This window comes from Ursus maritimus, unplaced genomic scaffold (assembly GCF_017311325.1).
Source record: "Ursus maritimus isolate PB19 unplaced genomic scaffold, ASM1731132v1 scaffold_19, whole genome shotgun sequence".
NCBI lineage: Eukaryota > Metazoa > Chordata > Mammalia > Carnivora > Ursidae > Ursus > Ursus maritimus.
In genome coordinates, this window is record NW_024424341.1 from 56,865,504 (window position 1) to 56,889,287 (window position 23,784).

General features: G+C 56.7%; 3 protein-coding genes across 3 annotated transcripts; 1 reads left to right on the forward strand and 2 right to left on the reverse strand.

The window, feature by feature from the left end:
- The first annotated feature begins 182 nt into the window (after positions 1 to 182).
- Positions 183 to 14,301, forward strand: RUVBL2 (RuvB like AAA ATPase 2). The gene is made up of 15 exons (XM_008684528.2): positions 183 to 548; positions 3,589 to 3,643; positions 5,265 to 5,320; positions 5,623 to 5,764; positions 6,677 to 6,806; positions 6,966 to 7,032; positions 9,421 to 9,527; positions 9,626 to 9,719; positions 10,105 to 10,228; positions 10,557 to 10,651; positions 10,753 to 10,871; positions 12,924 to 13,043; positions 13,430 to 13,559; positions 13,939 to 14,053; positions 14,182 to 14,301. Exons 1-15 carry the CDS (start codon positions 537 to 539, stop codon positions 14,205 to 14,207), a joined length of 1,392 nt encoding a protein of 463 aa, XP_008682750.1. The 5' UTR covers positions 183 to 536; the 3' UTR covers positions 14,208 to 14,301.
- A 244-nt stretch (positions 14,302 to 14,545) lies between these two features.
- On the reverse strand, positions 14,546 to 15,785 carry LOC103657111 (lutropin subunit beta). Its single transcript, XM_008684527.2, has 3 exons — positions 15,771 to 15,785; positions 15,236 to 15,410; positions 14,546 to 14,921 (listed from the first exon to the last, which is right to left on the reverse strand). Exons 1-3 carry the CDS (start codon positions 15,783 to 15,785, stop codon positions 14,686 to 14,688), a joined length of 426 nt encoding a protein of 141 aa, XP_008682749.1. The 3' UTR covers positions 14,546 to 14,685.
- A 5,233-nt stretch (positions 15,786 to 21,018) lies between these two features.
- On the reverse strand, positions 21,019 to 21,944 carry NTF4 (neurotrophin 4). Its single transcript, XM_008684529.2, is given in 2 exon segments — positions 21,019 to 21,755; positions 21,757 to 21,944. Coding segments are annotated over 2 exon segments (630 nt in total). The 5' UTR covers positions 21,933 to 21,944; the 3' UTR covers positions 21,019 to 21,301.
- Between the last annotated feature and the right edge of the window lie 1,840 nt (positions 21,945 to 23,784).

A 23,784-nucleotide genomic window follows, 5' to 3' on the forward strand; every position in this document is an offset into this window, starting at 1 on the left:
CCGGCCAGAGCCATTGGCCGGTGCCCGGGGGAGGGGACTGCCGCGTCTCCTCATTGGTGAACAAGGTAGGGTTTGCCCTGCCCCGCCACCTTAGCGACCAATGAGAGCTTTGGGGGGGCGTGGCTGCTCCCTGCGCTAGCAGATTGGCCCTCAACTCTGTCAATCCTAATCTTGAGGCCCCAAAGTTAGCGGGGAGAGAAGAGGGTGGAATAGGGAGGAAAGCGATCGTGGGGTACGTGTGGTTGCTCAAAGAAGTCTTAAGAGTTTTGCAATCAGCCTCAGCAAGGAGGCCTGGGTAAAAGGAGGGGCCAAGAGGCGTTGGGAACACACCCCGGAGTTCCGGGAATCCCTTTACCAGCTCAGTCTCGGCGGAGGAGCAGAACCTAAAAAGTGACGCCACGCCCCCACAAGGAGAGTTTGCATTTTTATGAGGAAACGTCGAGATCTTGGAGGACCTGGCCGTCTAGAGGGACCAGAACGCCTCAGTTCCTAGCGCGTTTCCGTTTCCGCTAGGATATTGGCGGTTGGTGAGCATCATGGCAACCGTGGTAAGTGCTGCGTGGGGAGAGCTGAGGAGTGAATCTGTACTCCCGAGTCTGAGCGGGAAGGATGCCGGGGGCCCGGACCCCTGGGTCTGAGGGAGGAGGGGTTGGGGACCAGGACTCCTGGGTCTGAGGGAGGAGGAGGCTGGGGGTGAAGATTCCTGGGTCTGAGAGAGGAGGGGTTGGGGGCCCCGGCACCTGCGTCTGAAGGAGGAGGAGGCTGGGGGCCAGGACTCCGGGTCTGAGGAGGAGGAAAGGGGCTGGTATCCTGGAATCCTGGATTCAAGTGGTATTCAAGTCAAGGTCTCGGTGGTCAGATCTGACCGCATGGTGTTATGGGAACTCCAACTTCCAGTCCTCTGGGCGCTGTCAGCAGTCAGTTCTGCAGTCTTTTGCCCTAAAATTTGATGAGGGTTGTAGTATCTTGGGCTTCAAGCCGTTCAGGAGCCTTGGGTTGTTGATGGTATGAATGGCACCTGAGTACCAGGAGGAAGCTCAGGTGGAGACCTGTCCTGTGTGCTTGAGAGTGTGAAGTTGCTTAGCCTTGAGCCACCAGAGTGTTGAGAACCTGGAGGGTGTCCGTGGGGAAGGGGACACGGCTAGGGGTCCAGAGGTTAGGGATCATGTCATGGGACTGTTTGGGCCATTTTCATATTTCAGCACCTCATACTCAGTGCGGATGATTAGTGGCTTATCACTTGAATGTTTGAATGAATGAATGAATGAATGAGCTCTGTAAGGAAGGGACTAGGTACACTGGCCCTGGCATTTGCTTGAGAAACATCTGAATGAAGAAGGGATGTGGCCTTAGCTTGGGGTTGAACTGGGCTTCTGGCTGCTTTGGTTCCCATAGTGACTCTGGTCAGGATGGAGGTGGGGTGGGGGCAATAGTTACTGGTGCGGAGGGAGGAGTGGAATTTGAGTTTGTGGCTGCTGCCGTGGCCAAGGGGGTGGATAAGGGAGCAGAAGAGAAAAGGTAACAGCCACACTCCCGAGACCTATTTCCTATGGACAGGGATGAAGTATTTGAAGTTTGACGGGATCGTGGGTGCCAAGTTTTAAAATGACCTCTGCTTCCACGGGGTCAATGGAGAGCACAGCATAGGAGAGGCTTCTGGTGAAAAGGAAGGCCTTGTAGGAGGCAGGTCTGTTTGTGTTGGGATTGCTCAGAGTTGGGATTTCTGGATCCATGCCCATTCATTGCTGCAAGGAGGGTCTGATAGGGTGTGTCGTTATGTGTGGGGGTATGTTCTGAGTCTTCTGATAATGTTTGGGGCCAGTGTCCACTGTTCTTGGTTCCAGCCTTCTATGAACAGAGGGTAAGTGGGAGGGAAGCTTGTGACCATGTGGTGGCCACAGTCTAAACTCCAGAGACAGGAGCCTTCCACTAGGTTGGATGCCTTCCTCTCCTCTCCTGGTGGAAGAAGAGAGACCTGTGGAGGGGGGAAGGGTTGGGAGAAGGTGGCCAAGGGACTGGGTCAGCAGGCTGGCTGCTTAGGTTTTCCTTTCCTTTACTAGAAATTGTGAGGGGCACCTGGTTCAGTCAGTGGAGAGTGGGTGACTCTTGATCTCGGGGACGTGAGTTCGAGCCCCTGTTGGGTGTAGAGATTCCTTAAAGAAATAAACTTTAAAAAGAAAGAAAGAAATTGCTAAATCCTCCAGTGTCAGAAAATAATACAGCCTAGGACCTACCACCCAGATTTTTTTTTTTTAACAGCTTTATGGAGATGCGATTCACATACCATACGATTTACCCATTTAAAGTGTACAGTTCAGTGGCTTTTAGTATATTCACAATTGTGCAACTGTCACCTCAATCAATTTTAGGGCATCTTTATCCTCCCAAGAGGGAAGCCCCGTAGCTAGCTCTTGGCCGTTATCCCCCAATTCTCTCATACCCCCAGCCCTAGCCACCACCAGTGTACTTCCTGTCTCTACGAATTCGCTTATCCTGGACATTTCATATCAGTGAAATCACACCATAGGTGACCTCTTGTGCCTGGTTTCTTTCATTGCACATGATGTTTTCAAGGTTCATCCACGCTGTAGCATATGTTAGAACTTTCTTTTTATGGCTAAATAATATTCCAAGTGTGGACATGCCACCTTTTGTTTATCCATTCGTCCGTTGATGGACATTTTGGGTTTTCCCGCCTTTTGGCTTTTGTGAATAATGCTGCTGTGAAAACTCATGTGCATCTTCTGGGGGTTTTTGGATTGTCCCAGGGGGTACTTACTGATCTGTCTCCCCTCTGTGAGAAGAAATGGTGGCTGGCTCCTCTTTTCAGAGAGCTGGGAACACCAGAGGACTCAGTTCCTGCTTGTTGACTCAGCTCAGCACTGCAGTACATCGTTCATCCAGACCCCAAGTGTTGAACCCCAGGTGAACAAGCAGGATGTGGGCTGTGCCCTTCACGGGCCTTCCGTCCCCTGGAGCCGAGAACACTGATCAGACAGTCTCCCTCCTAAATGTGAGATTACACAGGGAGATCCAGCTCGACCTCTCATTCTGTCTGGACATCCAGAGACCCTGGAACGGGTCAGGCTGGGGCAGAGGTCAGGGAGGGCCTCCCTTCCTGAGCGTTGCTTGATCTAATTCAGTGAGGGAGGTGGGGAGAGCAGGATGGACTCTGGGACGAGCGCATGCAAAGGCCCAGTGATAGAGATTCGGGCAGCAGGGCACAGGGGGCTTGGGCAGTCAGGTGTCTGTCCTTCCAGTCATGGAAGTGGGGAGGACTTCTTCCTTCACCAAATAATTCCTGGGCACCAAATAATGTGCTAGGCCCTGGTGTCAGAGCTGTCAATGAGACAGACACGGACAGTCCTTGTCTTTCTGGGACTCAGTGTACTGGGGTCAACCAACCAGCATTAGTTGGTGACAAATGAGAAGGGGGGGAGGGACGGATGTTTGGGCTGTTGACCTGCCTTGTGTAGGGAAAAGGAATGGAAAGGACTGTCTCCCAGGACATGGGCGGGAGGGACAGAGGAGGAGTTGGTAAAAACTGAGATAATCTGACTCTTCTCACGTGTCTTCCTCCACTTCCAGTCGGCCACAACAAAGGTCCCAGAGATCCGAGATGTGACGAGGATTGAGCGTATCGGTGAGTGAGCACGACCCAGACCCTGCCTGCCCCCGACAGAGCCAGCCTGCCCAGGAGCCCTGAGAGGGAGCCGGGCTGAGTGCCAGAGCGGGCTCAGATGGCACATGGGGGACCGTGCTGGGCCCCTAACCCCAGGCTGCACTTCTGTTGGCTTGGCTACCCTGGTCAGGCTCCTGGGTGTCCCAGCATTTTGCTTCTTGGAAATCATGAAAGTGGAAGTTTGCTGAGTCCCCGCTGGGGTTGGCTCAGAACTGACTGTCCCATGCCCTCAGCACACACTGTGGCATCAGCTCCCTGGGCGCAGGGACCAGGTCTGGCTCGTTTCTGGCTGTGTCCCTAGCAGGGGCCCCCAACAGAGTAGGTGCTCAACAGATAACCAGTTCGTGACCTGCCAAGTTCTCACGGCCATCCCGAGAGGTGGGCATACCGACTGTCATCCCATATTTCAGCCGAGGAAACCGAGACTCAGAGCAGTCAAGCCGCTGGTCCCAGCTCCCACACGGAGTAGGCTGTAAATCCAGGAGCACGAAGCTGGGGTGTAGTGGGCCAGCAGGGTGCAGCCTCCCCAAAGAGCTTTACCTGCATGGGGGAGACTACTTGTTCGTGCGCGTTCCTTCACTCTGTGCCTACGAGTAAAGAGCTTGTGACTAGGAACATGGGTTCCGGAGCCCCGCTGCTGGCGACCACTTTGCAAGAGGCTAGTTGCTCTCTGCCTCAATGTCCTTATCTGCAAAATGGAGCAAAGGTAGTTCACCTCATCAGTTGATATAAGATTCCCTAAGGTCAGGCATATAAAGCCCTTAACGGGCAGGGGCCAACACTGTCTCAGCTATCAGAGGGCCAGGCCCTGCTGGAGCTGAGGACCCCATCGACACTAACTGCACCCAGTACCTGCCCTCAGGGTGCTTACGATCTAGTGCTGGGGTCAGCAAATCTTTTCTTAAAGGGCCAGGCAGTAAATCTCTTGTCTGTGGAAAATACTCAGTTCTCCTGTTGTTGCGTGAAAGCAGCCCCAGGCAGTATGTAAGGGAATGGGCATGGTGGTGTGCCAATAAAACTTTATTTACAAAAACAAGTTACTGGCCCCCAGGCTATAGTTTGCCCAGCCCCGGTCCAGTGTGAAACACTGAAATCCCGCGTCTTGACCTCTTGCTGGGCTGTGTGGTCTTGGGCAGGGGGCCTGACCTCTCTGGGCTCCCTTCTCGATTTCATGTTGGTGAGGGCCCGAAGAGGATATTGAACCCCAGAAGCACTCTGGGGTGGTAATAGCTAGGACTCTTCTGTTTCTCGGGGTTACATGGAATGAAATAAGAATCTGTGGGGCCCCTGAGGCTATAAACATAAAGTAATTGTGATCGTTAGCTGTCACGGTTAGATCCTGATCTGATGGTGTGGTTAACCGGGTCTCGATGATTCTGGTCGGCTATGCTGTATTCTAAGAGTAGCTCCAGTTTATTAAGCATGTATCCCGACCAGCCATCCTCCCAGTGAGGTAGAGACTCAGACCTCCCATTTGACCAAGGAGAAAACCAGGGCTGAGAGACGAAGCCCCCTTCCTCAGGTCACACATTATCCCAAGCTGGCTGGTAACTGTGTCTTCTGGTTCTTTCCCCCAACACAGGTGCACACTCTCACATCCGGGGGCTGGGCCTGGACGATGCCTTGGAGCCACGGCAGGTAGAGCTGAGGGCGGTGGGGTGGGAAGGCTGATCCATGGAGGCCTCAGGCACAGGGACCCCAGGGCCCCAGGGAGTGTTAGGGTCTCCCAGACCTTTGGCTACCTATCTATAAGATTGAGCCATGTGTAGAGTTTTATTAGCTTTAAAAAATTGGGGTGGAAAAAGTTTTTTTTAACTTTTTCCTGAAGTCCTAGCCAAGCCAAGAGCATGCCCTTTCATCTCCCTGGCCTGGAGGTGGTGGAAATGGGGTGGCAGCCCAGTAGGAAGTCACCTGGTGTGCTCTCGCCTCCCACCCTACAGGCTTCCCAGGGCATGGTGGGGCAGCTGGCAGCCCGGCGGGCAGCTGGCGTTGTGCTGGAGATGATCCGGGAAGGGAAGATCGCCGGGCGGGCGGTGCTCATCGCTGGCCAGCCAGGCACCGGGAAGACGGCCATCGCCATGGGTAAGAGGCCTCTCGGGGCAGGAGCTCTTCTGGTCTCTACCAGACAATCCTTACTGTGTAAATCCAGGTTGGGTTCAGCTGCATTTAACAGACAGCCCAAAATGGCAGGGGCATAAGCACTCTGGTTCATTCTCTCACATAGAAGAAATCTGAACATAGGCCACTTAGGGCTTGTTGAGGAGTTCTGTAAAGTATTCTGCCTTCCCACCTCAACATTCTCTGTACTAGCTTCCATGTCAGGGCACTTCGTGTTCCAAGAGGGTTGCCTAAGCTCCAGCCTTCCCACCCATAGTCCCAGGTAGAAGGAACGAGAAAAGAGATCTTGCAGTGAGGGTGTACCTCCCTCCCTTTAAAGGTTGCTCCCTTTAAGCAGCTGTGTTGGGACTCCCACACGCTTTTGCTTATATCTTATTGACTAGAACTTAATCATATAGTTACATTCTGCTGCAACATGGTGAGACATTAACACATATTAATGTGTTTTAACGTGGACCATTGCTTTCTTTCTTTCTTTTTTTCTTTCTTTTTTTAAAGATTTTATTTATTTATTTGACAGAGATAGAGACAGCCAGCGAGAGAGGGAACACAAGCAGGTAGAGTGGGAGAGGAAGAAGCAGGCTCATAGCCGAGGAGCCTGATGTGGGGCTCGATCCCACAACACCAGGATCACGCCCTGAGCCGAAGGCAGATGCTTAACCGCTGTGCCACTCAGGCGCCCGGACCATTGCTTTCTTAATAAAATGGGGTCCTGGGCCAGACACTGGGGGCACTTAGATGAGTAAGACCAAAGCCTTGACTTTAGGGACATCTCAACTACGTGCCTTCCTGAGGAGGGAGAGAGCTGGTTTGACTCGGAGGAGGTATTGCCTGGTGCCAGGCTGTGCCCACCTACCCAGACCACCTCTTCCACAGGCATGGCCCAGGCCCTGGGCCCTGACACCCCTTTCACAGCCATCGCCGGCAGTGAGATCTTCTCGCTGGAGATGAGCAAGACAGAGGCGCTGACACAGGCCTTCCGACGGTCTATCGGCGTTCGCATCAAGTAAGCGCAGGACCCAGTTCAGGGCTGGAGCCAACGCCCAGCGGCCTCAGCATGACCCCTGCCCTGTTGGACTTGTTCGGTGCCCAGGGGCTCATGGGAGTTAGCCATTCCCAAGGGCCCAGACATGGGGCTCTCTGCTCACACCCGTTCTCTGTCCAGGGAGGAGACCGAGATCATCGAAGGGGAGGTGGTGGAGATCCAGATTGACAGGCCGGCGACAGGGACGGTGAGTCTGCTGTGAGCCTAGGCCACCTCCGAATGTGGGGCGGCAGGTCCTCACTGAGATCAGAATCCATGGAATGTTTGAGCTGCAGGTTGGAGCCCTCTGTGCACCTACAGTGGGATCAGTAGATTGCAAGTTTATCCACTTGTGAGCGACACCGTGAGCAGTTAAAACCAAGTGGTGTCATGACAGAGAAGGTCTGGAAGTTTCTCACTGTTAATTCCTTTTTTTTTTTTTTTGTGCAAAATGGTGGTTTTATTAAAGCACGGGGACAGGACCTGTGGGCAGAAAGAGCGGCGGCGCTCTCTCACAGCTAATTCTTTTTTTTTTTTTTTAAGATTTTATTTATTTATTCGGTAGAGATAGAGACAGCCAGTGAGAGAGGGAACACAAGCAGGGGGAGTGGGAGAGGAAGAAGCAGGCTCATAGCAGAAGAGCCTGATGTGGGGCTCGATCCCATAACGCCGGGGTCACGTCCTGAGCCGAAGGCAGACGCTTAACCGTTGTGCCACCCAGGTGCCCCATCTCACAGCTAATTCTTAATGGCTGGGCTTAAGAACCTGTTCTGGGAGATTTTATGAAGCTTAGCACTAAAAGGCATTTCCTATGCAGCTTACACGGTTGTTGAGATTCGCTCCCTTTTTTTTTTTTTAAGCTAAGAATTATAACATTCTTGTTGTAAAACAAAACAGATGTAAAGCACGTAAAATAATCGTGTGGTTAGTAAGTTATTATAAAGCAAATCCCCTTAGAACCACCATCAAGATAAAAAAGTAGAGCTTTGCCGGCTCCCGACCCCTGGCGGCCATGTATCTGCTTCCTGTCTCCGTGGAGTTGCTGGTTCTGGGCGGTTCTTATACACCGGGTCCTGCAGCACGTGACCCGCCGAGGCTGGCTTCTCTCACCTGGCACCGTGTTCTCCAGGCTGTGCTTTCTCCGTCTCGCATTCTCTTTTACACGTGAAGTTGTAGTTGCTGGTAACATGCCAAGTAATGGAAAGCTTAAATGTGCTTCAAGCCCGTTGGCCTCATGCCCAGTCACCTTCTGTTCCTGTGTCTTGTCACATGGACACTGTCCCCTTCTTTCACTTGCTTGTCATTCTCAGTGGAAATGGGTTTCAGATGCATAATTACATCGACAATTTAAAAAAAAATGTATTTGTTTATTTGGGAGAGAGAACAAGCAGGGGGAGCGGCAGAGGGAGAGGGAGAAGCAGACGCCCAGCTGAGCAGGGAGCCCGCCGCCGGCCTTGATCCCAGGACCCTGAGATCATGACCCGAGCTGAAGGCAGATGCCCAACCAACTGAGCCACCCACGCGCCCCTCGACTTGCACTTTTAACCCTTGTCCACAGTCTCCTAAATCAGTCCCATCCATCGGCAATTATATTTTGAATTTTAAAAATATGGTAGGAGAATATTTAAACATAGAGAAAGCCATTCCCAAGATAGTTCTTTTATTTTTTTCTTTTAAAGTAAACTCTACCCCCAACGTGGGGCTCGAACTCACAACCCTAAGATCAAGACCTGAGCTGAGATCAAGAGTCAGACACTTAACTGACTGAGCCACCCACGAGCCCCACAAGGTAGTTCTTTCTTTAAGCTTGGTTTTTATGACAGAAGAATTCCATGGATGTATCCTCCCTTTAAAAATGTGAAACCTGGGGCACCTGGCTGGCTCAGTCGATAGAGCGTGTGACTCTTGATCTCCAGGGTCATGAGTTTGAGCCCCACGGTGGGCATAGAGATTACTTACATAAATAAATTAATAAATAAATCTTTAAAAAATAACAAAAGATAAAAATGTAAAACCCAAACCATCTTTCCCTCCCTCCCAAATCTCGACCCTTTCTTCCTGCCACCTGTCCCTACAGAAGGGACAACTCACTGGAAACGAGAGAGGTGAATGTGCTGAAAGAGCCTGGAAGATGTTGACTGTGCTTAACCCCTGTGGGAGGGAGTGTGGCGTTTTTGTTTTCTTAGCTGTGTTTAGCCTTTGCTCTGTTTTCTGGGTTTGTGAAGGATAAAAAACACCAGTTACTTGGCTATCGAGTAAGGAGTGTTAGCGTGTGACCCCCATGTCACGGGCCCTCTGGGCCGTGTTGCTGTTCTTAAGACTTTATCTTTTAGGCAGGTGGTGGCCTGTTTGCTCGCTGGGTTTTTAGTAATCGGTTTATGCAGGAGAAATTGACAAACCATGAACTGCACACGTTGAAAGTTTACAGGATGTTAAGGTTCGACACACGTGTGTGCCCGTGAGGCCATCGCCACGGTCCTGACAGTGAACATGTCTGTCAGCCCCTGAAGCATCCCTGTGTCCTGCCCATTTCAGCCGTACTGGGGGGACATCGGGCCTGCTCTGAGCTCCTTGCCTGGCATGTCACCCTTCTCAGGGCTCCAAGGTAGGCAAGCTGACCCTCAAGACCACGGAGATGGAGACCATCTACGACCTGGGCACCAAGATGATTGAGTCCCTGACCAAGGACAAGGTCCAGGCTGGGTAAGTGGCAGGGGGCCACACTGAGTGGCCAAGGTGGGGGATCTTGGGCCCTTTCCTGTCCTCACTCCCGCCCTCCTACCCTCCCCCCTCACCTGCAGGGATGTGATCACCATTGACAAGGCCACGGGCAAGATCTCCAAGCTGGGCCGCTCCTTCACACGCGCTCGCGACTATGACGCCATGGGCTCCCAGGTGGGCCAGGGCTCTGGGGGTCCCCTCGTTCCGGGCACCGGCATGTTTGCATCTCTTCCATCACCCCCATGGCCCAGAGGGTCTGGATCCTCCAGTCACCCCAACTCCATGTCCCTGGCACTTTTTCCCTATACGGTCTAGGACAGCCAGGGCCCTTCAGCTTGGCCATTTGCTCCTGGTTTCTGAGGTCCTCCGGGAACCCCTAGTCCTTCAGTGCTCTTGAATCTCCTAGTGGTGACTACCTCTTGGACCTGGGGTTTCTGGATTCTCAGCTCCATCCCAAGGAGTCCAGAGTCCGATCTCCCCCTACACAGCCCCTTTGAGCCCCCTTTCATGCTCTTCTCCGCCCTTGTCTCTCCCTCCCCTCCTCCGCCCCGCCCCATAGACCAAGTTCGTGCAGTGTCCAGACGGAGAACTCCAGAAACGCAAGGAGGTGGTCCACACCGTGTCCCTGCATGAGATTGACGTCATCAACTCCCGCACCCAGGGCTTCCTGGCTCTCTTCTCAGGTGAGGCCCCTCGGATTGGCCCGGCTCCGTACAACCCCCGACACAATCCCCTGATTCATCCCTCCCACTCTGTTGCCATTTGTCCCTCTCTCGGGGGTCTAGCGGGGGCTTGCATGTCCTGCCCTCTCTTCTTCCTGGTTTCTCTGTCTCTGGTCTTCCTCCTCTCTGGGACATTTGGGACTCCCACCCCTTCTGTTCCTTTGCCACTCCAGTCTTGGTCTCTCTTCCCTGTCCCTGGTGTCCCATCTTTCTCTATCTTCCTCCACCCTCCGGCCCTGGGTCCCTGTTTCCTGTCTGACACTCCCTGCGCCACCCCTGCCTCCCTCAGGCGACACAGGGGAGATCAAGTCAGAAGTCCGAGAGCAGATCAATGCCAAGGTGGCTGAGTGGCGTGAGGAGGGCAAAGCAGAGATCATCCCCGGGGTGAGTACTGGGTTCGGCCAGGGCAGGCGGCTTGTGGTGGTGGGAAATGGGAAGAGACAGGCTCGGGTCGTGGGTTTGACACATGCCCCAATGGCTCCCAGGTGCTGTTTATCGACGAGGTCCACATGCTAGACATCGAAAGCTTCTCCTTCCTCAATCGGGCCCTGGAGAGTGACATGGCGCCAGTCCTCATCATGGCCACCAACCGCGGCATCACCCGGTGAGCCAGCTGGTGGCCCCCTCAAAGGCCTCTGGGGAAAATGGGGTGCTCCAGGCGGTGGGTGTAGGCCCAGGGTAAGCAGGGCATGTTTGTTGAGCTCCCTGTTAGGAAAGGTATGGGCTTAGCTGTTGCAACAAGGCTACCCACAAGTACCGGGGCCCAGACGAAAGGATGTGCTTCTCCTTCTCCTAGTCGGGGGCTCAGGGAGGGTAGGCGGGCAGCTCTGCTCCACAAGGAAGCTGAGGGACCATGTTCTTTCTGTCTTTGTTCCTATAGCCCTTGAGGCTGCAGTTCCCAAACTGCGTGCCGAGGCCTCCCAGTGTGCCACAGAACACACACAGTGCTGTGGGATGGTTTGTTTCTGAGGGATGCACGGAGATGTGTGTTGGACACTGCGTAAATCACTGTGCTTACGTCACTTAGCCCTAACCACTTTACAGACCAGAACTTAATATTACTTTTGGCCTAAGAATACCAGGGAAAAATTCCCGAGCCGTGAAGTGCTCAGGTTCTGGTAAAGCTTGGGAACCTCTGCCCTAGGGTGTTGCCAGCACCCCTCGCTCTGTCGTCCCAGCTGGCCGCCTTCTCTGCCGCATCTGTATTTTGGTGAACAGGGAGGAGGAAGTGGGGGGTACACAGCCCCCAGGAGGCTGGGGCCCGGAGGACCACCGTCACCCCTGCAGGGGGCAGGTGGGCAGATTGTCCCTGGCTTGTTTCCCCGGTGAACCGCCCAGACCCTTCAGAGGAGCTCGGGAGGTGGATATTGTCTCAGCCCCATGGTACAGACGAGGACAGCGAGGCCCAGTGACGTGCCTCAGGTTACAGGGAGAAGGTGTCAGGGCCAGAGTTGGCTCTCCGAACGAGGGTGGGAAGAGCCTGGCTGAGCCCAGGGTGCCTCCCGGGTCCGGCCGCAAACCCAGGTCCCTCCTCGTTATCTGCACGGCCTGTGTTTGGGCGTCTGCGTACTGTCACTACCATTGATTTGTAACCCCCCGCCCCCCAAATCAGTACTGCCGACACTCTGGTGCTCCGGCCGCAGACATGTGCGGAGGGGCCACGTGTTTGAGTCGCCCTATACGGCCACTCCAAACTGAGGTCCTACAAGGCGACACCCTGCCTGCCTTCTGGGTTCAGCTCACCTGCTGTAAATGAGTGTCCTTTTCCTGATCTGTTTAGTGCCGCGTTTTATGCTTTTTAGTGGTGATTTCGTGGCTAAAGAGGCCCCTCGCTGTCCCGTGTCCCTAAGCATAGGGCGGGGATGGACACGTCTTCTAGAGAAAGCGTGTGTGTGTTAGACGAGCTTCATTCGGGCCTGACGTAGAGTGCTGCTAGCCGCAAGTTCGAGGGGAGTGGGTCAGTGACATATGTTCAATAGGATGTCTTTTTTTTTTTTTTAAGATTTTATTTATTTACTCGACAGATAGAGACAGCCAGCGAGAGAGGGAACACAAGTAGGGGGAGTGGGAGAGGAAGAAGCAGGCTCATAGTGGAGGAGCCTGATGCGGGGCTCGATCCCAGATCGCCGGGATCACGCCCTGAGCCGAAGGCAGACGCTTAACCGCTGTGCCACCCAGGCACCCCGAATAGGATGTGTTTAAACAGAAACACATAGAACCAGGTTACATGTCGGTTGGTTGACAAAAGTACTGTGAGCAAAGGCTCCCAAGAACCTACTCGAGAAGCGGTGACAGAACCTTCACTGCCGTGAATGTTGAGAATCCACTCCCATCTCCTGGGCCCTGGGCCGGGCCGGGTGCAGCAGGAAGTAGGACCGGCATAGTCGCTTCTCTTTGGAGCTCTGTGTCACGCAGAGGATGGGGACCTTGATTCTTAATCCCAGATAGAGATACCCAGCTAAAGCCAGCCCAGCTCTGGGGGGGGTGGCTGCGTGCTCGGTGGTGACAGCAGCCCTGAGCTAAAGGTTAAGTGGTATTTGCCCGGTGAGTGGGCCGTGGTGGAGGGGGGCGGTGGGGGATTCCAAGGAGAGGAAGTGGAGAGCCGCGTTCTGGAAGCATCACCCTGACAGCCCTCCCTTCCCCCCCTCCTCCCCAGCATCCGGGGTACCAGCTACCAGAGCCCGCATGGCATCCCCATCGACCTCCTGGACCGCCTGCTCATCGTCTCCACCTCTCCCTACAGTGAGAAGGACACAAAGCAGATTCTCCGCATTCGGTATGGGCAGAGCCGCCTGGCGTTCTGGGGCAGGACGCGGCTGCGGGCCTGAGAGGAAGGGCTGGCCCCCACCGTGTTTGGCAGGTGGGGGCAGCGAGGTCTGAGGGGGAAGGTCGCTGGACCTTCAAGAGGTAGGGCTGGGCATCCAAGGAATGGCCTCCGATCGGGGGTCGGAGAAAGAGCCCTGGCTGGGGAGGGTCTGGGGGCCCAGGCTGCAGGCCCAGCCTGTACCTCAGTGGCCCTTCTTGCTCAGCGTTCCATGGCTCTGAGGACATAGACTCCACACATCCCCCAGGATGTCCAGCAGCGCCCAGGGGAAGGGCCGGCCAGGGGCAGGGGGTTCGTTGCAGTCACAGCCTGGCTGACCCCCCCCCCCCCGCCCACAGGTGTGAGGAGGAGGACGTAGAAATGAGTGAGGACGCCTACACAGTGCTGACGCGCATCGGGCTGGAGACGTCCCTGCGCTACGCCATCCAGCTCATCACGGCTGCCAGCCTGGTGTGCCGGAAACGCAAGGTCAGCCAGCCCTGTAAGGCCCCGGGGCCGGCCCGAGCGAGCGAGTGAGTGCCTCGCTCACCACTCCAAGGGCTTGGAGTATGTTGTTGGATTTAGTCCCAGAACAGGGTTTTCAAAGGCCGGCAGCTTGGGTCTGGGGAGTTTATACCTGTATCTCCTGGCCTGACACGTAGCGGGTGCTTTGGAGATGTCCCTCAGCTCTGAGTTAATGCCGTCAAGGTCATCTTCCTGATGAAGAAACCCAGGACTGGAGGGGTTGGGCCCTCAGCCGGGAGGTGGCCAAGGCGGGATTCGAACCCAGGCAGTCCGGCCCCGGAGTCCCCAGCCTGACCCACCTGCCGGAGAGGGGCCCCACTGAGGTCTGGCCATCCCCTGTCAGGGCACGGAAGTGCAGGTAGATGACATCAAACGGGTCTACTCGCTCTTCCTGGACGAGTCACGCTCCACGCAGTACATGAAGGAGTACCAGGATGCCTTTCTCTTCAACGAGCTCAGTGAGTGTCCCCTGCTGCGCCTGTCCCCAGGGTCACCCACCCCAGAGGGCAGGCGGGTGTCTGATCTGGAGATCTCAGGCCCTGCCCTCTGGGCCACACTGACCACCTGGCCTTCCTTCTCCCCACAGAAGGCGAAACCATGGACACCTCGTGAGCCGATGTCACCCTCTCCCTCTCCCCCCCGCCCCACCTGTTTTCTACTAGAGTTCTGACACTGTAACTTTGTATAAAATGGTTCTGAAGCTGGACCCATTCTCTCTCTCTGTTTTTTTTTTTAGAGAGAGTTCATGTGGTGGGGGAGGGGGCACAGAGGAAGAGGGAGAGAGAGAATCTGCAGCAGGCTCCAGGACACCCAGCATGGAGTCCACTATGGGGCACATTCCCACGACCCTGAGATCATGACCTGAGCCGAAATCAAGAGTCAGACACTTAACCGAATGAGCCACCCAGGTGCCCCTGAAACTGGACCCATCGTGAGTGTGTGACTGTGTGTGTGTGTGTGTGTGTGTGTGTACGCGTACATGCACCCTGAGCCTGACAAAAGACAACCTGAGTGCAGTTCGAGAAGCCTTTATTAAGAAGGGAGGAAAGAAGCATCTGCTGGCTCCAGGAGTTGGGGTGTGGGGGGATCCTTAGAGGAACAGGAGGCCCGGGAGCGGGGGGCGGTCACAGGCCAAGGGTTGGGCTCTGGGACCCCCACAGTCGGAGTTGCTGAGGCGGCAGGGCCCACAGCGACAGCTTAGGGCCACGGGGAAGGAGACCATGGGGTCCACGCCAGGCGGGCATCCAGGGAGCCGGATGGAGGCAAAGCGCAGCTCGTGGTAGGTGCACACCGGCTGGGGCACGGGCGGCAGGGCGGCTGGCAGCACTCGCACNNGTGGGCCAGAAGTGGGGGGTGGGGGGGCATGGCTATCCTCCTTTGGTCAGGCCCTCCCCTGAGCTCCCCCCACCCCTCACAGGTCGCAGACTCAGGTGTCCAGCAGACCCCCTGTGCTCCCCCTCCCTCCCACGTGCCCAGCTCTGACTCCCAGTTCCCCAGCCCCTGCCCAGGGGGCAGGCCACCCTTCCATCCCCGCTGCCGCTTCCCGTCTGATGTGGGCCCGGCCCTGAGTACCCCCCCTGGTGCTGAGGTGGCAGCACCCGTCCCCCAGCCAGCAGGGCTGGCCCTCGACCGCCCCCCGCAGCTCACCATGCTGGGGCAGTAGCCGGCGCAGATGGTGGTGGTGAAGGTGATACAGACCGGACAGGCTTCGTTCTCGGCAGCCAGGGTGGCGTTGATGGGCCGGCATAGTGGGCGTAGTGGCCCCCTGGATGTCCATGCCCCACCCACGTTCAGCAGCAGCCACAGCAGCAGGCCCTGGGACAAGGCCGGTGTCTCTGGGCCAAGCCAGACCTCTCTACCCTGAGCCCTTACCCTCCCATCCCCCACACAGACACATTCAGGGACACAGCTCCCCTGCCTGGCCTCTTCCATTCGGGACCCATCTGTCCCACTTCGATCCCCTGTCCCAGGACTCAGGAACCCCAGATACTCCCAACACTGCAGATTCCCACCCTCAGGCCCTGCTCCACCTGCTTCCCTCCTGGCAGGAAGCCTGCTGGCCGTCCACACTCTTCTAGAAGGAAGCCTCCTCCATCAGGTCACAGGACTCTCCCTCTTTGTGCCAGCTGTGGCCTGGACAGAGTTGCAAAGTGCCTAGGGGCCCTACAGTCTTACCTGGAGCGTCTCCATGCTCAGTGCCTTCCCTATGATGTTTACCTGGTCTTATACTTGCAGGCTGTGGGGGCGGCAAGGCCACTGGGGGTGACGGCACGATGGGGTAACCTGGACACTAATCTTTCTGGGGGCGAGAAGCAGAAAAGGTCACGGAGGTGTGCAGGAGTGGCTCCGTGGAGTGCCCCTTACCCCCCACTCCCTGAGTGGCTCCCACACAAGAAGCAGGAGACGCCCAAGGTGAAGCTGACTTCACTGACTCAATCCTCAGGTACTAGCGAAGTCGTGTTCCTGGTCATCGGGAATGGGCCACAGGGAGCCCTTGGCCTTGCCCCTGGCTGTATAGCCTCGCCTCTGCGCATCATGCTGGGAGCCAGGGGAAGGCTGAAGGTCGCCCCTTCCAAGGACCCTCGAATGATCAGCTGAGACCTCAGCCCCTCTCCACCTGCCGTAGGCTGAAAGCCATTCCCGTGCCACTAACTTCTTCGGAGGGGCGTGGCTTCAATATTGGATTCTGTGCCCAGAGGCCAGGTTCCACCTGCACGCAGTCGTGCCTTCGTTCCACAAGGGATTCAGCGGGGGCCCCATCTCCCCACACTCAGGCCCCCAGAGACGACCCAGCAATGGGCATAGTTTAGGCTATTTAACTCTGTCGTTGACTAAGAAGCTCCGCCTCCTCGGTCGCAGAGGGCGTGACTCGCCCTCGAGCCCACAGCCCCAAATTACCTTTTCCCGGCTCAGCTCCCACCTCCCTCTCCCAACCAGTCAACCCTAAGGTCAAGTGTGGGATTCGCCCAGCCCACGGCCCAGTGGGCGGGTCCTGGCCTCTGTCTCCCTCCCACGTGGCGGGCGGGGTTCCCGGCTTTAGCCCCGCCCAATGTGCTCCCAGTCACAGCTTTCTCGTCTCGGTCCGCGCCCGGGGGGCGTGTCCAGGGCGGGGCTGGCGCTGCCGGCTCAGATGAGGGCTGGCATCATGCTGCCGTAGCTGGAGTTCTCAGTGCGGTAGGCGTGCGGCACGCTGTAGATCCCCGACACGGGCTTCCAGTGGGGGCCGCCCCAGGGCAGCTCCAGCGGGCAGAAACGGTCGAGCCGGAGGAGCGGGTGCAGCGGGGGTCTGTAGGACTCCTGAGTCAGAGACAACGCTCCGTGGTGTGGCACGGCTATCGTCACTGGGTGGACGTGGGGCACGCGGATCCCTGGCGGCCGAGAGGGGCCCGGACACGGTGGCCTCTGTGGGTCATGGCCCCAGGCCTGAGGCGTCTTCTCAAAGCTCCAGTAGGTCAGCGAGTCCTTGCGGGGATATCCAGACAACTCCTTCCTGTTGGTGAGGGAGGCAGGAGAGGGAAGGCACAGTTGGTTCCGAGAGACAAGGCTGAGGTTCAGACCTCGCGTTCTGAGGAGCCTGTAGACGTGAACTCCTGCGTTTCGAGGCAAGGGTACATTTGCATGATTCGGGGACCCCTCAGGAAGGATGGGGGCTGCAGACTCCTAGCCTGGATTCCTGGTCCTCGAGGTCCGTAAGGGTCTGGAATCCGGAATTTTCTAATCCTTGGGAAGGAGTATCTGGGAACCAAAGTAGGTCCCGCCCCAGAGCCTTAGGGCCCCGCCCCTGGTCCCGAACCCCTTCTTGGGCAAGCGGCAGGTTTCATATTTCTGGGAGTTGACACTAAGGAAACAGGTAGGGGCTGGGGTCTGAACTTCTGGTTCTTGAGCGTGCAGGAGCTAAAGGCTGAGGCTACTGAGTCGGACACGAGGTAGCCGACACCCGGGTTCGGCGTCCCACCAGCCTATGCTGGGGGCGGTGCCGAGCGAGGACCCAGGCTCACTTCGGGTAGGCCCGGAAGTCCTTGGCCGAGGTGGTCAGATAGAGCTGATGGCGGTCCAAGATGCCCTGGTCAGATACTGTGAAAGGCCGGCCGGCCAGCTCGGGGTTCTTGGTCCAGGGGATTAAAGCCTGAGGAGGACCCGGGGAGGAAGGACGAGCAAGAGGTTTCATACCGCATTCCAGGCCCTGGCTCCCAGACTCAGGATCCCTTTTCCTTCGACCCACCAGCCCTCACACCCGCCCCCAGAATCCGAATCCTTCCTGACCAATCGCAAGTCAGCGCACTTTAGCTTCGCTCCCCAAATCAGAACCCTAATTAGGGTTACTCCAAAATCCAAACACTTGCGGGTCATCGAACACAAAGCCTTCCCAGCTCCGCCCCCAGACTCCTGGCTTCCACCTCCCGCCGCTGGAATTCAAGCTGCACCTCGGGCAACCGTTTCTCTACGCTCCTCTACTCCGGGAAAGCCTAGTCCCGCCTCCCGACCTTGGCTTGGAAAGTTCAAGACCCGCCCCCACGTACCGTCAGCCGCGGAGCCCTGACCCTGGCCTCAGACACCCTCCCAGCCCCGCCCCGGGATTTACTAGTTGTGGCCCCAGCCTCAGCGCTGGGATTTCGGTCTCCAGCCCCCTCCTCCCCCAGACCCTACCTCAGAAGGTCCAAGCTCCACCCCCAGACTCCGTAACCTGATTCCGTCCCAGACCTTTTAGCCAAGACCCCAGGCTCAAAATTCTCCACCCCAGGGTCTCCTAGCCTGGTCCCCAGCTTCAGAGCCCCTCCGACCCCGCCCCAGGCGCTACAAGCTCTGTCCCACGGTGGCAGCGGGTCTTCTCCGCTACCTGGGAAGGGCCTCCGCGAAGGTGCTCGGCAAGCTCCAGGGGCTGTGGCCAGACGTAGAAGGTAGGGCGCTGCTGATGCAAGCCGGGCCAGCCGGTGTACTGCGCCCTCGTCTCACTGCACTGCTGCTTTGTGATCAGCGGGAGGCGCCAGCCGCGGTGTCTGAGCTGCGGGAAGGCGACGCGGGGATCCGACGTGAGGGTGCACGGTACTCCAGAGCGATCCCCAGTCCTGTCCCCTGCGGACCTCTACGTTCCAGAACCTTACCTTTTCTTCTAAATCCTTGATCCCCACAGTCCGCGTGGGGTCCGAAGGCTCTGGGGCCCTGGGCTGTGCGTAGGGCCCCCCGTGGGTCTTAGGCACGTAAGCCGAGCCAGAGGTTGTCTCCCATCTGCTGATGACCTCGTCAAAATCCCAGATGTGCAAACCCTGCTTTGCGACAGGGGGCAGGGGCTCCGCGACCGTGGACTGGGGAGAAGGACGTCAGCTGAAAGGATTCAAGTCCCGCCCGCGAGCCCTAATCTCTCCCAGTCGGTCCCCAACCCTTTCCTCCCTCCAGTTCCAGGCATCCAGGTTCCCTGGCCCCTCTTCTTTCAGACCCAGGACTCGAGGACCCTCCTCCTTCAGTCAGAGGGGAGTCCACGCCCCCAATCCCCTTTTCTTCTCAGCAGGTGTCTGGACCCCCAGGCCTCTCCTTCAGACACCGGAGTCTGGGCCCCCAGTCTCCTCCTGGCCAGGAACCTAGGGTCCTCTCACCTGCACATTGGGCGGGGGAAAGGGCACAGACGGGATAATGTGGTGGGCGACACCACTGCTGGTGAGATGCCAGTTGGGCCAGGATCCAGGTACCTCGGTCCCAGAGATTGGGGGCCATGGGGGACCATAGCGCAGAGCTAGGGTCCGACCCGCCATGGTCCCACCCCTGCGGGGTAGCCACGCAGGGGCAGGCTTGTTGTTGCCGTTGCCCTAGGTAACAGAACCCGCCCACCCTGAACTCAGCCAATGGAAGGCCTGCAGGTGTGTGGATGGTTGGCTAGAGTGAGAAAGAGACGCAGGCACAGAGAGGGACAGGGACTTTGAGAGAAGGGCACAGAAACTCAGAGAAATGGGGGAGGGGAGTCCCAGAGAGAGAGAGAGAGAGAGAGAGAGAAGGGCAGGAAGGGGGAGGAAGGGGGAATAGAAGCTCAGAGGTGTAGGGAATTTTAGAGACACAGAGACCCCAGGTTGGGAGAGACAGAGACCCAGAGGGGGAGGACAGAGACCACCCACCGCATCAGGGAATCCATGAGCAACAGCCCCTTTTCCTACAGGGTCCCAACTCTCTCAGCCCCCTCCTCCCTCTGCCAGGCCTGCCTACCTCAAGGGTAACGATTTCCAGACTTCCCCAGGGCTCTCCCTCCCTCCCTGTGTGCGCTGAAAGAGTCAGTCCGGGGCTTGGGCTTCGTCTGTCCTGCCTGCCTTTGATTTGGTTGAAAACTTCCACCTGGATATGGGGGCGGGTGACGAGGGAGAGACCCACAGACACATACACAGGGAAATACTTAGCAAAAAGAGAGGGGAGGGGGTGTGGAAAGAGCTTTGATGAGAAAGAAACAAGGGCAAGAATGGGTGAGAGACAGTGAATGAGAAACAGAGATAGAGAGCTACTGACCCAGAGACAAGAGACGGAGAGGGGGGTGACAAAAAAGAGAGTGGGAACCACAGACCTAGAAACACAGAGATGTAGAAACAGAGGCAGCTACACCCGGACCAGCCTGGCCACCCCTACCCTTCCCAGGGGCCCAGTCTGTGTTGGTGGGGGATGCGGGATGTCTAGGGTCTCAGTCCTTAGCCTAAAGCGGGTTCTAAAAGAATGTGTGTGTGTGTGTGTGCGCGCGCGCACATGTGTTGGCAACAAGCTTAAGGTATGGACTGGTGACACATGAAGGGGTATCGTGAAGGTGTGGGATCTACTCCTGACATCCCTTGTCACTTCCTTGGTTTAAAGACCTTTTGGTCAAGGCCTTTGCCTTCTCAGCTCCCAGTAGCTCATCCCACTGAACCCCTCATTCAGGCCTCTAGGGCCACTTCTCCTTTTGGATTTTCCTGGCACACTCAAAGCCTAGCACTGTCCACATGACCCCTGATCCGAGCCAGGAGTCGGATCTGGTGGTCAGAACTTTATGCCATACTCAAGCTGGACAATTCTAGGTTCTATTCCTTTCGCAATATGGGGTAAAAGTTGGGACAGAAAAGGAGGTAGAAACCTGACTCCAACTCCCTAGCAGGGTTAAACTCTCAAGCCTCCTGACCTCTTATCATTCAACCTTGCTTGTGCTCCTACTGCGATGGGTAGCTCACTACCTCAAAACAGAACATTCTAAGCCAACACTCACCCCAGGTGACCAAGTAAGATTTCTCATTCGAACCCCAACTCCCAGCTAGTTGCTTATGTGTCTGTTTTGACCCCCCCCCCACTTCTTGACATATCACTTCCTTGTCACTCCCTCCAGGGTGAGCAACATAACCTCTGAGATCAAGTGGTTAGCAACTTAGGAAGCCAAGTTTCCTCTGATGGTTAAATCCACCAGAGTTGATCTGACAAATTGTGTATTTGCGCTGATACACAGTAGACATTCAGAAAATATTGGATATTGTCATCATCATCATTACCCTCAAGTTCATCCAGAAGAACTCCTATTCATCCTTCAAAACCCCATTTGGTTTCACCACCCGTCTTGCATGGATTGAGCTCTCCAACTCAGAAAGCTCTGATATTGTGACCATTTCACAAGTTCCCAAACTGAGGCCTAGAGCAGCCAGGCCAACCTGGAGGTCCCTCAGCATCCAGCTGTCTTCTTCCTCTGTCTGCCCAGTTCCTAAGCATGGGCCTCAGGCCCGACCAGTCCGGCTGAGGAGCGTGCAGACACAGGCAGTGTCAATTCGAATCCATCGCCAGCCTACACGGCCCTGGGCATCAGCAGTCAATGCCCGCACATAGGACTGCTTGGCCTTACACTCAGACACCCAGTGCCTCCGGTCCACACCCCGGCAGCCTCCCCCACCCCCACCAGGGGCACTTTCCTTGGTGGCACTGTCAGCCTTGCAGCGGGTCTCAAAGAAGTACTGGCGGAGGGGGCTGCCTCCAGCCGCAGGAACCTCGCCCAGCACCTCCACCTCACGCCCGCGCAGGTCCACGGCTGTCCGGCGGTCTGTCACCCAGCCACTGACCGCATCACACACAGCCAGCTCTCCCCGGCGACTTGCTGGTGCTGTCTCGCTCACCCCTCGCCGACTGCGGTTGGCAGGGCTGCCTGCTGGCTCCCCAAAGGCCCCGGCCTCCAGCNAGCAGAGGGGGCCCAGCAGGGGCGCCCCTGGACAGGACTACTCGGGGGGACAGGAGGTCCCACTCAGGGGCTAGAAATGGGGGCAGTGGTAAGGGTGGGGGATGGGGCTCCATTGGGACACTGGGGAGGAGGAAAAGGAGGAGGATGGGGAGGGAGCAGGAGGGGCTGGGGAACATCTCGCTGAGCACCTGAAGATAGAGAGGGAAGCTGGGGTTAGAGATGAGGGTAAAAACTTAGTGGGGGAGGGGGGCAGAGGTTGGGAACTGCAGGGGGCCCTGAATGCCAGAACCATGGGGAGGCCCTTGTTCTAGAACCTTGGATAATGCCCAACTTCTAGATTAATCATAATTATTCTACTACTATTGCTAATAATAGCCAACAAATCAGCAAACGGAGAAATACAGGCTCAGAGAGGTGAGTGACTTATACCACATCACACAGAAGGCAAATGCCAGAAGCAGGTCTTGAGCCCCATCAGAGCAACTCCACCCTGTATCCTACCTCTACTGACAACCCTGAGGGACCCTAAGTCCGCAGGCTAGAGGAGGTTTGAGGTTCCAAAATTCTGAGCAACGCCATGTTCTAGAACCCTAGCAAGTTCAGCTCAAAAGTGCCACTGAGAAGGCAAGACATTTCCTCTTCTGTGTGGCGCCTCAGTCTCCCTGTCCAAGAAATGAACTGGGGACACACCTGGGTGGCTCAGTAGGTTAAGTGTCTGCCTTCGGCTCAGGTCATGATCCCAGAGTCCTGGGATCAACTTGGGCTCCTTGCTCAGTGGGAAGCCTGCTTCTCCTTCTGCCTGCCACTCCCCCTGCTTGTGTGCGCTCTCTGACAAGTAAATAAATACAATCTTAAGAGAGAAAAAACAAAAAAAAGAAATGAAGCAGGGCCTGGGAGATAGTGGTGAGGGCGTGGATCCTACAGTTTCTCTGCAATATTCTGGAAGTCTGTGGTTCTGGGGAAGTGGTGTGGAGAGAAGTGGGAAGCAGCAGGTGGTTACCAGACCTGTCAGCACCTCCTCCACCTCCAGGCTCCAGTGCTGGGGGCCCCCAGGCTCTGGGGGGCCCCTGTGGGGGACACAGGTGGTCCCCTCTTTCCTGACATCTCAGGAGAGGGAAGGGGCAGCCACCTAGGGGAAGAAGGGAACAGGCAGGTTGTGTGGGCAAGTAGGGGAGGGGACCTGAACACTCCCCTTCCCACTGTTCCTCTTTAAGTGTAGGGTACCCAAGAGTCAAGGCCGCGCCCCCTTCCCAGAGGCCCCTTCCCTGACCAGGTGATGGCTCCTGGCTGGGATGGGAAGCAGATGGGGGAGGTGAGGGGAGAGGCGGGGGTGGGGGGGAGGGGGCGGGGGGATAGAGGAGGCTGGAAAAGATTACATCCTCCATGGCCCATTCATCTCCCAGACAGGGCGGGGGTGGCGCTGGTCTGGACACCCGGGTCCCTGAGGGCCCACACTCAAGAAGCCCTGGGCCCCTGAGGCTGCTTCCTGGAATGTTCTATCCTCACAGGACAGGCCGGGGCCCGTCCAAGACTTCTACCGCACATACCTGGAGTGGCTGCCTGCCTTGGCTCCGAGATGGGGAAATGGAAAGAAGGGTGTGAAGGGACCCAGCCACGCCGATCCAACCAGGACCAGAAGGCAGCTACCTCCTCCCTCAGACCAGAAGTCCCGGTTCCCGGCCGCCGCCTCACTCAGACCCAAAAGTCCTGGTTCCCTGCCTCCTCCTCTTTCAGGAGTCCAGATCTCCAGCTCCCTCCCTCCCATGCTGGAGTCCGGAGTCCGGGCGCCCAGCACCCTCCTCCCGCAGACCGAGGAGTCCAGACCCCCAGCGCCCTCCTCCCTCAGACCTGGGAGCTCTGGAGTTCAGGACTCTCTTCCCCAGGTATCCAGAACTACGTACTCCCAGAGCCCTCCTCCCAAAGATCAAGGCTGAGGGTCTGGTCTCCTGAGACCCCGCTGGGGGTAACCGACTGCGTATCTGGAGCACTTCGCTCCTGCCTCAGTTTCCTCCGCCAAGCCCCGCCCCC